We start from the raw sequence: 13,286 nt of genomic DNA, 5'->3' as shown, positions 1-13,286 counted from the left end.
CTAACTGGTACAATTAGATCATAACCACTAGGTAGCCTTAGACCAGTCATTTATCAGCTGTTCTCCATCTCTCCCAAACCATGCCTCAACTGCACATCGCACACTCAGAACAATCAAGGTCTATTATTCTTCAGCCACTAACAAATTATAAGACAAACCAGAAAAACTATGACTATGACTCAAGCTGGCCATCAGAATACATTTTGATCGTTCCAAACATTTAAGAACATCCAATTCTCATTGAAGGCACTTAATATAATTGAATATAAGGATGTCAGGAACAGCTAAAAAAGGCAAAACAAGAAAGCAAAACCCAAAACACATAACTTCTAGCCTATGAGCTTTCAGAAACCTGATTTTCCTCACCAGGTTTCTACAACATATTGGCTTGCATTCTCACACGTAATACAGAGTGCAGAGATGCTGCTGCCATTCCTCAAGTGAGAGCTTTAGCTGCTAAAGAGAAGGTGAGCCATACTGTGGCCATCTGGAGGAAGAAGCAGCTGGCCCCACAGCCAACAGGGGAGCCTGGGGTCACACTGAACACCTTAGCAGCCGAGGGCTAAGCAATACTTTTTTCAGCTCTGGACATGGAAGCCAACGCAGTGCTTCGCACAGAGAAATTTAAAACTGCAAAGGAAGCAAGGAATTTGCACTAACTATCTGATTTACAGGAAGTTTCAACACTGTAGGTTGGGGTTTATGCATTCGTAAGGCAATATCGCTACTGCATGACTGACTGCAGATGAACTACATGAACTAGATCTGCTCTAGAGGAAAAATGCAGTGTAACCATGTAAGCACAGCTCTGCAGCAACGTTACAGATAACCTGATTCAATCTTTATCACTGAAGCTTTGCAAAAAGTTTTACTTAAAACAGGGACTGATAAAAAATGAGTCCTCAGTTTGTCAGGGAAAAGATCAGGTCTTTTGCATCATTTTTCCAAATGGCATTTTATGACATTTGCATCCTTTGCACTCACAAGAACTAACAGATCTCCAATTCTAATGCTATTTAATAGTACTGCCTTTTGCTGTAGCACTTTACAGCACTTCACATGCTTTCCTCTCTCTTGCTGAAAAATCTAAGACATGATATAGTAAACTAAAACTATAGCCAGGTGGCTGACGTGTAGAACAAGGGAACAAGTAAGAGGATGCAAATCACAGATCATCCACAAAAACATGTTATTTTTTCAGTAAGGTGGTGGTACTCAGTCCTAGTTTAACAGCCCATTTTGGACCACTGTCTAGAGCAAGTGGATTCCAGACACAGGAGTGCAATGAAAAAAAAAAAGGCAAGAAAAACATCTAATAAATAAATGGGAGAGACAAACAAAAAGTATACAAAATTCAGGTCTCAGCACACAAGGTCAGCTCCTAGGGAGGACAAGAGATGGGGTCCACGTTGTACCTAGACCCAGAGCTCAGCACTTGATTCAGCTGGATGCAAAATCTTGCACATTGCTCAGTCAGACAACGAATATTTTAGCTACAGCTTAACGCGTAAGATGAAGAGGCCAAGAGGCCTCAGAGGAAGCAATTACAGCAGTTATTAGGTACAATATAAGCAAGTACCAGTACGATAGTCATATTAATAGCAGTATTACAGGTAAAAGCTTTTATAAAATATTGTTTTTTCTTCACAATGGCCTTTTATGTGACCATAAGCTCAATATAAAAAGGTTATATTTTCATTTGATTTTTGGTTGTTGCTTAATATTTTTCTTCCCTCAAAGATTTTTATTAAAGTATGATGGAGAAATAAAACCAGATATTTGGTGGAGAAAAAAAAAATCTATTTTCATATAGCAGCACAAAGCAGAACAGCAGAAGTACTGACACTGTGAACCATTCACTTACAGGACCATAATTCTTAAAAAGACCGTTAACAACTCAATGGAAGAAACTTGAAAGCTAATAAAAACTATATACAGGTAACTGTATGCTTTTAAAATGCCATTTTGATATTGGACCAGGTCTTTAATAATGTTTTTCTTATTGGCAATAAAAAAGTACCTTAACTTAGACTGATCCATTTTGCACTTATTGTAGACACATTCCAAAGACATTTGCAACTTATATTACATTTTTCCATTTAGTTTATGGCATTTTTGTGCCCGTCATATTTTTCCACATATTAGTTATACTTTTTAAATATGTTCTTTATGTATTTGGGTCTTCTGATCCTTTAATTATGCCAGAGAGAATCTCACTTCCATACTTGATGGATTGGATGCTACAGTAACATATCACCAGCTCTCTTCCAGGAGGGTTTTGCCAAGACCTATAATCAGTTCAGCAGTATGTATGCTTGCTCAGTGCAGCTGACTATGTTAGAAATGCACAAGCAGTGAACTCTTCACTATCCCATGCGGTATGATAACATGATGAAATGCCTGCATGTTTCCAGAAAGGCTTCATTATAAGCTGTGACAAATGACTGTGCACCATGTCTCCAAACTACATGTCATTATAAAGCACAGAAAACTGAAGGCAAACATACCTGTATAGGGATATGCCACACAAAGGGAACTCTGGGATGTGAAGAAAAGTGCAGAACGTGGACTTCAAAAGGCCCACAGATGGCACAGACACAACACCCAGCTATACAATCCGCACTCATTCCTCAGAGAAGAAAATTAGATGAGATGTTGCACACGGTACAACTTGGCTATGGTAGCCATATATGTATATCGGACTAAACTGACTTTACCATTACCTCAATATTGCTGTTGGAAACTTAAGAGGATCAAGCCAGAGTAACCATCTACCACAGGCAGTTTGTGTTTCATGCTTAGATAGCCTTTTCTTACATGCGTTGCATGAATTACGAACAAGTACTACTGAAGCTACCTGAATCATCCTTGAGGAAAATCTATCAAAGCAATCACCTCCACAGTAGTAATTAGCCAGTTCTCGATTCAATTAACTTCTCCCTTGCAAAACCATCTTCATATGTATATATATATAAAGAGAGAGAGATACACACGTACACACATGTCCCTCTTTGGTCCCATATATGGAACGCCCAGATGCATGAAACATGAAGTTATAAGTGTTTTTTTGGGTACAGGGTTTGGTTTTGGGGCATAAGATGTTGGGTTTTTTTAATTTGAGAGATAGCATATACACCTGTATTTTTTTAAAATTGGATAAAAACTAATAAAGCTTTCATCATGTTAAAGCACACTTATGTTCCAGGAGCCCTCCATACACCAATCAAAGCAACATTCTCTTTGGGGCTGAAAACTACCAGTACACTACTGTATCATAGGCTTTTTTGTCTCTTTGCTTGTTATTTTACTGGGTGAAGAGAAAGCTGATTATATTACACAGTAATAAAGACGAAGAATATTTGAAATGAAAGAAGATACAGCCTTGGTAGATTCTGTAATCAATGTATTTAAACTATTGAAATTAAATTAAATAAAATAGGTATGAAAATTTATTTGATGATTTTTTTTTAATCTACTACTCCACTAAGAGTCACCTGGGCTGCATTATACCTTGACGCAACAACAATTGAATCCTGATGTACTAAAACACTGCTGCCATCTTCACTGAACATGTGTCAAACATTTGCTCTCAGGCTAGCTATGGGCTTTCAACTTATGTATTGTGCCACAGAAATCAACTGAGCTATAGGTAAAGAACCATGACCAATCTAATAGTTTTTGTGCTTTAGCCTGCAATGAGGAGATGTATTTTTGTGGGACTGCGGGACAACCAAGGGTACAGGTGAATTTTTGCTTTGCTTGCGCTTGGTTTTGCCACTCCATCAGTTAAGCTGGGTAGAACCCTAGATCTTATAATGATGAACTTAACATAACTTTTTATGAGCAAAGGTAAAATTCTACATTGTACATTTGGATTTATAAGCGGAAACTTAAACTACAGAATGATGTTTCATGCTGAATAAAACATATGCCAAGCAAAGCTCTGATCTCTAGTTTCCTGAGCTTTTGTCTCCAAACTTTTCTCAGGTTTCCAACACTTGCTTACACTTTCTGGCTCACATTTGCTTCCTTCTGTTCTGGATTTAGGTGATAAAAGGTTGAGACATATGATTACCACTCCTCAGGTGCAGTTGGCAAGTCTGAGGTACAGGCATTAGGGAAGTGGGAGGGCAAAAAGGTGGGGGAAATGGCACTGGTTTAAATGTGGTTTGTCAAGATCACTGGCTTTTATCAGCTGTTTCTTGACACAACTCACTTTGTTCTAAAGTACTCTGGAAAAATAAAAAAAAAAAAAGGAGACCTTTTCTCCCCACAAAGAGCACACTGAAAATAAAACCCTTCGTTCTTCTGAAGAAATAGAAAAAGCTCTTGCAACGTGAAGGCCGCAGTTAGCTGAGGTATACTTATCTATTTCCCTGGAGCTCCTGGCTTCTCACCTGTCCCTTTCAGCTGGCATTTTTGGTACGTTCATTTTAAAGCTGCACACACCACTGGCCCACGGATAGGTTATTCTTGGATCTCTGCTTGCTTCTGGCAAGGCATTCAGGGTCCATGCAGATGATGATAAATGAGCATGAAATGACATGGCTCTCCACACCACCACTGGCACCACCGCCTGTCATCGTTGTCACTGCTGAGCTCATCTAACCTTCAAAAAACTCAACACTCAGAAGTTTAATTCAGGCTAAGTTAATTATGGGGAGGTTTTACATTCTCATCCTATAATTATGCACAGGTTCAAATTTCACCTATTTCCGATGAACTGCAGCATTTTTATGGCTTTTCCACATGCATGTTGAAGTATGTATTTCTTTAAAGCAAATGCCATAACATCAGATGTGAGCCTACTTCTATTTTGAGTTTTAGATACCTTCCAGCCAAAAAGCTGTACCAACAAAAACTCTTGCTGCACTTGATCATTTACCGTACTTGTACCAGAGCTGAACTGAAACATTCCATGCCTATTTTATATGCCGAGACCCATATAAAAGAAATCTAACCAGAAGTTCTCCCAATATTCTGTTAATAGCATTTTCCCCCTAACATTTTTAAATTCTCAATATATAGCTGTGCTACAAAATGTCTGAAACTTACTAAAATGTGGCAAGTTCTCCCATTTAGGAAGTTTTTACTCACCTAACAGAAATTCAGTTATGCCTCTACCACCCTCAGCATAAAACTTTCACATGTGAAATATAAAGATCTGACTCTGTCATACATGACATGTTCGGGTTCCTCAAACTGCACAAGGTGTTTGAAATGCTTCCATGCGTTGAAATAAAACAATTTTTCCACACACATGTGAGAGTATTTTTAGACGAAAGTTTTTGCATTAGGCAGTGTAGTAATAATCACTTGTGGTCTTAAAGCATTTAATAACTGGAATAAAAGAATCTATTTCTCAAACCAAATTAATATTATGAATACTATCAAGACTATATAACTTTACCTATAATCACCATGCCAATTCAGACAAGTTCCTTAAAACCCAAACTTTTTTCTATCAACTTCATTACCCACAGTTTCACTACTCAGGTTTTCAGAAAACAGCAGGACATGAAATTTTCTAACTGACCACTAAGCACAAAATAATCTCACACCATATGTTTTCTAACATCTTTTTTTTGTACTGTCAAGGGTCACATCACCATCTGAAATAAGAGTTTCCCTTTTTTTGACAGGTTTTTTTCTTCACAGAGTTGGTTTACGTAGTCCACGTTACTGCCTGTCACATTTAGCATTCCCTTCCAGCTGTTCACTTTCCTCTGATACAGAGCCCGCTGCAGCTTAGAGCATTTTCCATCCCTTCCATCAGAGAAGTCTTTACCCTTAAAGACCTGCATGGTTGCAATGGGCCATTCAGCCATGGTGTACTACACTGGCACTTCACAAGTAGGTCTACAGGAACCTTTTATGTGACCTAGCTTCAGAACAGCAGTTTCCCAGTTCAACTTCTGCATTTCTGTTTTGCTCATTAGCTCTAAGTACTAAGGATGCAAGTGCTTTTTCCAGTTTCTGTGTCTAACAGCATATTAGGTGAATGCATAACAAAGCAGGTACTTGGGACAGCAAGATGGTGACCAGAGGGTAAACCCCCTCCCACTGTACAGGAAGATCAGGTTCATGAACACCTGAGGAACCTGAACATTTAGAAGTCTATGGGACCTGATGAGATGCATCCCAGAGTCCTGATGGGATTGGCCAATGTGGTTGCCCAGCTACTCTCCATGATATTTGAAAAGTCATGGCAATCGGGAGAAGTCCCTGGTGACTGGAAGAAGGGTAACATTGTGCCCATTTTTATAAAGGGTAGAAAAGATGACCCTGAGAACTACTGACCTGCCAGCCACACCTCTGTGCCTGCAAAGATCACGGAACAGATCCTCCTAGAAGCTGTGCTAAAGCACATGGAGGACATGGAGGTGATTAATGGCAGCCAGCATGGCTTCACTGGGGGCAAATCCTGTATGACCAACTTAGTGGCTTTCTATGATGGGGTAACCGCAGCAGTGGACATGGGTAAACAGATGGATGTGATCTATCTAGACTTCTGTAAAGCCTTTGACACAGTCCCCCACAACATCCTTCTCTCTAAACTGGAGAGATATGGATTTGATGGGTAGATAGTACGGTGGATAAGAAATTGGTTGGATGGTCGTATTCAGAGAGCAGTGGTCAATGGCTTGAAGTCCAGATGGAGATCTGTGACAAGTGGTGTCCCTCAGGGGTCCGTACTGGGACTGGTGCTGTTTAGTATCTTCATCGATGATACTGACAGCAAGGTTGAATGCACCCTCAGCAAGTTTGCAGATGACACCAAGCCTAGAGGTGCAGTTGCCATATCAGAAGGATGGGATGTCATCCAGAGGGACCTGGACAGGCTGGAGAAGTGGGCCTGTGAGAACCTCATGAGGTTCAACAAGGCCAAATGCAAGGTCCTACACCAGGGTTGGGGCAATCCCCATTTCCAGTATACAGTGGGGAATGACATGATTGAGAGCTGCCCTACAGAGAAGGACTTGGGGTGTTGATTGATAAGAAGCTTGACATGAGCCGACAATGTGCACTCACACCCCAGAAGGCCAACCGTATCCTGGGCTGCATCAAAAGAAGCGTAACCAGCACGTCAAGGGAGGTGATTCTGCCCTCTGTTCCTCTCTTCTGAGACCTCATTTGGAGTACTGGGACCAGTTCTGGAATCCTCAACATAAGAAGCATATGGAGCTGTTAGAATGCATCCAGAGGAGGGCTACAAGGATGATCTGAGGGCTGGAGCAGAGTTGAGGTTGTTGGGGTTAAGCCTGGAGAAGAGAAGGCTCAAAGGAGATCTTGCAGCAACCTTCCAGTACCTGAAAGGAGCCTGCAAGAAAGCTGGAGAGGGACTATTCATAAAGGCTTGTGGTGATAGGACGAGGGGCAATGGGTATAATCTGGAGATGCACAGATTTAGACTAGACATTAGGAAGAATTTCTTCACCATGAGGGTGGTGAGACACTGGAACAGGTTGCCAAGCGAAGTTGTAAATGCCCCATCCCTGAAGATGTTCAAGGCCAGGTTGTATGGGGCCTTGGGTAACCTGATCTAGTGAGACGTCCTTGCCCATGGCAGAGGGGTTGGAACTAGATGATCTTTAAGATCCCTTCCAACCCTAACTATTCTATGATTCCACTTGCAGTCGCCTTCAGCCCTGCTTTGTGCTGTCTCAGTATCTCAAACCCTATGAAATGCCAGGTGGCATGGTAGCTTCCCAGAGACAGCATATCTCCTCAGAGATGTGGAACCACAGACATTCAAAGTGGAAGTAGTCAGAAGACCAAAGCACACTAGCTTTAACAGCACTTTGCAGATAGCAACAGCAATAATAAATCACAGTTCTCAGAATTCTGGATCATGAAATCAGCTTAAATTTGGTTTCGCTCTTCCATGCCTCAGAACAAGCTCAGGAGAGTAGACACACCAAAACCCTGACATGTGTACAGCCTGCATGTTGTTAGAGAGACAAAAAAGAAAACATCTTCATACTGTGACTATACCACCCACATCCACTTGCAAAATGAATGTGCGTGAAGCAAGAAGAGATAGCTTTGTAGTCAGGCCATTACACCAGGAATTAGGAGACCTGAGCTTTCATCACAGTCCTACATGAAATTCCCTGTGGATAAATCACAATTTTTCTTTTACTTTAATGTTTTTCTCTAAAATGTTAAAAAAAAAATGACTTCTTGCAGTCAGCTGTAATTAATGATCAGTTCTTTGGAGATCAAATTCATCCACGGTTATTAAGTGCTTAGAGATTATTAGTAGGACAGCAATATACCACTGCTAAAGTGTTGTAATTGTAAAAGCTCACATTGAAACTATTGTCTTATAGATGTTAAAAATGACTAGTTTATGGGGATTATTAGGACCACAAAGTAAGGACACAAAAATTACAAATTAGGGAAGTCTAGATTTTAGCCACAGTCACTTGTTCGGCTGGTAGTTCTTGCATACAGAGCTACACTGTATATTTACACACACACTTTTAGTCTTACCTGTTTCCTTATATTAAAGGGCAAGCATCACTGCTGTTCCATGCACTCCACCACACTTCATTTTGAGAAACAGACAAGTCCAAAGCAGAGTTATCTCATGGTGGGTGCAGTGCCTTTTTTTATTAGAAAAACATTACCTATACATTAGAAGTTAATTACTTACTATGTACTATATGTGAAATTTCCAGCACACATGCCCTAGTCACCAGAACTTCTGTTTCCACATGTTACAGAAGACGCTCAAGAATGAACTCATCTTGTTCAGTAGCTAGACATGGCTGTCTCTAGGAGAACACCCCTTGCGTCCCTCTTGTATTCAAGATTTGGGACTCTGTATTCCCCATAACACTAAAACATGAGCTAGAGGATTTATTAAAGCAGCACCCCCAGAAGCCTGTGTCTGCTCAACCTGCCTTGTTCTTTTTCCTGTCATGAAACTTTCTATGCCCTCTCTCTGCTAACCACTGAGAAAAGACAACTTTTGGGTTTTGTCTTCCTACCAAGACTTCTCAGTGGTGTAAGGGGAAACGAATTTCTAATTGCTCTTTGCAGTCTTTGTTGCACTATTGCAACATACTCATAATTTCCAGTTATTATCACATTTGCTCTTAGAATACTACCCCTTGCTTTGCCATAACAATTGTTTTAGCCTGTTAAGAGAAAGCTAGAGACTGCTTTGCTTATGCTGCCTGCCTCTTTCTCCCTTGCTAGGATGCATCTCTGCACTTTGCAGGATACAACCTGCAGAGTCAGTTCTGTCAAACACTTGATGATCTGGTTCCAGCATTTCAGTTCTGTCTCCTCTCATTTGCAAAATGGGAAACTCCTGGAAGGGAGTTAGCTATATATTATTCTTCTTCCCAGAGCTGTTCAGATTTCCACAGTTTGTAGAGTTATTTATGGCAGCGTGCAGTCATGGAAATGTATCACTGCTAGGGGAGACCAGTATTTCAGTTACTCACTTTACTGGTGTATTCTAACGCAAGTGCCCTCTGTTGAATTTTGTGTCCTCTCCTGGACAGCAATTTCTTCCTTCCTAGAACAGCTGACTAAGCTCTTTTTTTCAGTTTCTCACTCCTTTTGATATGAACGTCTATCAGGTTTGCCCTTGAAGAGTATGATCAGTCTTCCAGATAAAGTTCCTCATTGAATCACTATTAAACAATCGATACTTACAGCTGGTCGTAAGGAAACCCGGTTCTCTCCTCCCTACCGGTCACAAATCACCACATAGCTTATTTTGTTTCTGCTCTCCTGACCTCTTAAAATTGATCTTTTCCCTTGTGGCAGTCCTGAACAAAGATTTCAGCAACAGGCTGGCCAATAAGTCATTGTTTGTGATGCTGCACAGTGTTAGACTCAGTATCTCCAGACTTGTTTCCTTCTCCTCTACCAGGTCTCCCAGCTTCCAACTCAAAAAACAGCAATCATATTTATCCTTAGGCAGAAATAAAACAGAGCGTATCTGGTGTAGGTAACTGCATTAACTTGCTAGGCATCTGTACTCTTAATAAAATGTGGTGTCCTCCTTCCACAGAGAGAAGCCAAATGCCCTCAGTTGGCATTTCAATAAAGTAAAGCCTTACGAACCGCAGAGATTTAAGAGTTCTTACATCCAATGTTTTTTTGCAGTTCTTCATGCTCATGCACTAAAAGGGTGTTCATTGATTTAACAAAGCCAAGGTCTAGAGAGATCTATAAATACAAGTATTTCACTCTGATGCATTATTGCCCTGATGCCCAAGACTGAACTTCTGCTCCTTCACAGATAAATTGCTTCCTCGCCGGTTAACACCAGCTTCCATTAGCAAGAGTGGTGGCAGACATATTTGGGAAGGTGATCCATGATAAAACACAGCTCCAAGTCTTTTTTCGTTTTCCCTTTGCTTTCATTACTCACCACATCCCATGCTCCTCCTTTCCCCATCCCTCTCTACCCAGAAAAATCAATAATTTATTAATTATCACTATTACCTAAAAAGTTATCGTTGAGTCTTACTTAAAATCTGTTAAACTCAGAGCAGCGATATACACTGACCTTGGGGGGATCAACATCAGGTTCCTACAGTTGCCAAAATTGCTTTCTTAAAGGCAGTCTGAAACAATTCTTTAAGTCTTTTATAGTCTCATAATAATGCTGGCTAACGCTAGTAATATTAATAGCAATAACAGAAGCAGAGGGAGAGGGTGTTTTGATATTTCAGTCCTAAAGTAGAACACATTCTGTACATGCAGCTACTCTATAACTTCCAAAATGTAAAACGTAGTGCCTTCTGGTCTATACTTTCCTTTGCATTCAACAGCAAATTAAGGTTTATGGCTTTCTTTTAAACATATTGTAGGAAATTTTATTTAGAACAACTGTTTTTCAATATCTGCTAAGCCTTAGCTTCTCCAGCTGAATTGCTCCCAAAAATGCTTAACTCTGAAGCAGACTTACAAAGAAAAGGAAGGTTTCTCCCCAAAATGTGTATAAGTTAGCAACATTACTAACCACAGAATTCCCAGCACAGCAGGCAGTGTCATCCTTGGAACAAAGTGCTCTGATGAAAGCATCACTTGTGCTTTCACTGTTGCCTTATTCCAGAGCATGTAATCACATCGCAGCCTTCACCTTGCACCCTCATGCAGCTCCTCAGCAACTGGCATGTGAAACTAAGCACGTGGGAGCTTGAAGCGGCAGCATTTCCAACCCTTTCACCCTCTTTACTGAGCTATACACGGAGACTTTGGCGTGCACCTCTGACTTTGTGAATTCTCCCTCCAAATTCACACAGTAGATGTGGTTTCACAATGTCACATTAAAGTCATGTACAACTTTGTGCCTGAGAGTCTTGAAGTCAAAGAAATGATTGCCAGATCGTGGATTGGGTTACTTTCCATTAGCTCAGCTCTGAGATAACCTTGTGTTACATAAAAGCAACAGAGGAACCCAAGATTTGATTATGTGAAATATTCTTCTTTAAGCCGCTGTTACTTTTAGTACAGGCCTGAATGGTCTTATTATCTTAAATGCAAACTTACCAGGCAAACACACATTATACAAGGGTTGTCTGTGATAAATGGTATCTGTAGAATTTCCCCTTCATTTTCACATTTTGCAACGGATCCTGAAACAGCAATAAAAAGGTAAAATTATTGATGTATTTGAATTCCCCCAGCCAGTTTTGGAAACTGCCCTTGTCAAACTCACATTTACTCCCTGCTCCATTCCTAGCCTTCAATTTTAAGCTTTACCTTAATTTTCCTGGTTGAAAGCAATGAGGGATGTCCAGCGTTTCCATGAGATTCCAAAGGGAACTGGGAAACGACTGGCCTTTTATCGCTGCGCAAACCTAGACTTTCTTTGTGCCCCAGTTATAGCAAAGGACGCTTTTTCTCTTCGCGGGTGACGCGTGGAGAATAACGAGTACTCCACGCAAAGCAGGATCCCTCTCTAACAACGGATCCGGGTAGCACCAAAATCAGCGGAAAGCTGAAAGCTGTCCACGACACTCGGAGGACTCGGACCAGGAGCGCAAAACCAAGCCTCCCTCTAACGCCTGACAGCCAATTGGCGAACGAGTCAAAATGAGCAGCCTGGCTGTCAAACGGAATCAAATTAGAGATCCCTTTACGGCCCCAGCGCCCATGAGCTGGTATCGTGTCACGTCGGAATCACTTCTCGAAATCTAATGGATCGCATTAGAAATTGAGCCAGAGGGCAAGAAAACGCAACCCTCCTGGGGAAAGGGGGGCGAGTAAAAAAGGGCAATTAAACAAAAGGGGGGTGTTAGGGGTGTTAGGAGGGGAAGCACGGAGCAAAGCGGAGGTCCCGGCGGCAGGTGGGCCCCGCGCATCCCCCTTACCTGTGAGCAGGGACGAGGCCAGCGCGCCGGGCGGGCGGAGGGCGCCCAGCAGGGCTCCCAGGAGGGCGGCAGCCGGGACGAGGAGCCGAGCCGCCGGGAGCATCGTCCCGGGGATGCGGCGTGCGGGAGGCGGAGCCCCGCGGCCGGGAGAGGGACGGCAGACGGGGTCCCACCGGGGGAGGGGGCGGCGGGAGCGGGGGAAGCGGCCGGCCGAGCCCCCCTCCCCTGCCCCGCATCCCTACTTATACCTTCCTCGCCCCATAGTCCCTCCTCCGCGCCCCCCCCCCGCCCCCCCCCCGGCGCGCACACGGCCGGACCCGGACCCCGCGGCCCCGCCGGGAGGTGCCCGGCCACTCCCTCCCCGGCACCGCCCGGGCCGGGGGGAGCGGGACGCGGACCGGGAGAGGAGGAGGGAAGAAGACGAAGAGGTAAAAGGGGGCCGGGAGGGGAGCGAGCCGGGATCCCCGGACGGGTCCGGCTGCGGTCGGTGCCGTTCCTGCCCGCGGCCGCCGGCGGGGAGGGAGAGGGCAGAGCAGGGCGGGGGGGAGGCGGCCGGGACCCCCGCTCGCTGCCGGCAGCCGCCGCTTCCCGAGCCCCGGAGCCCCCCGAGGGGCTTTCTCTGGCCCGCCTCTCCCGGTCCCGGGGCTGCCTCTCCCCATCATCGGGGCTGCCTCTGCCTCTCCCCATCCATCGGGGCTCTCTCTCCCCATCATCGGGTCTCCCTCCCTCTCGCCATCCATCGGGGCTCCCTCTCCCCCATCCATCGGGGTTCCCTCGCCCCATCCATCAGGGCTCCCTCTCCTGAACCATCAGGGCTCCCTCCCTCTCCCCCATCCATCGGGGTTCCCTCTCCCCCATCCATCAGGGCTCCCTCCCTCTCCCCATCCACTGGGATTCCCTCTCCCCCATCCATCGCAGCTGCCCAAGGGTCAGTGGGCTTCA

General features: G+C 43.5%; 1 protein-coding gene across 1 annotated transcript in view; it reads right to left on the bottom strand.

The window, feature by feature from the left end:
* The window catches only part of BMPER (BMP binding endothelial regulator), a 152,049-nt gene extending 139,428 nt beyond the window's left edge, over positions 1 to 12,621 (bottom strand). The window contains exons 1-2 of the mRNA XM_069859833.1: positions 12,593 to 12,621; positions 11,521 to 11,606 (exon numbers count right to left, since the gene is read on the bottom strand). Of these exons, the coding sequence (XP_069715934.1) occupies positions 11,521 to 11,535 (15 nt within the window). The 5' untranslated portion in view covers positions 11,536 to 11,606; positions 12,593 to 12,621. The remainder of the gene's footprint in view (positions 1 to 11,520; positions 11,607 to 12,592) is intronic.
* Positions 12,622 to 13,286: the final 665 nt, after the last annotated feature.

The sequence above is a fragment of the Phaenicophaeus curvirostris genome, chromosome 6 (genome assembly GCF_032191515.1).
Source record: "Phaenicophaeus curvirostris isolate KB17595 chromosome 6, BPBGC_Pcur_1.0, whole genome shotgun sequence".
Classification (NCBI taxonomy): Eukaryota; Metazoa; Chordata; class Aves; order Cuculiformes; family Cuculidae; genus Phaenicophaeus; species Phaenicophaeus curvirostris.
This window is presented reverse-complemented; position numbering and strand designations above follow the sequence as displayed.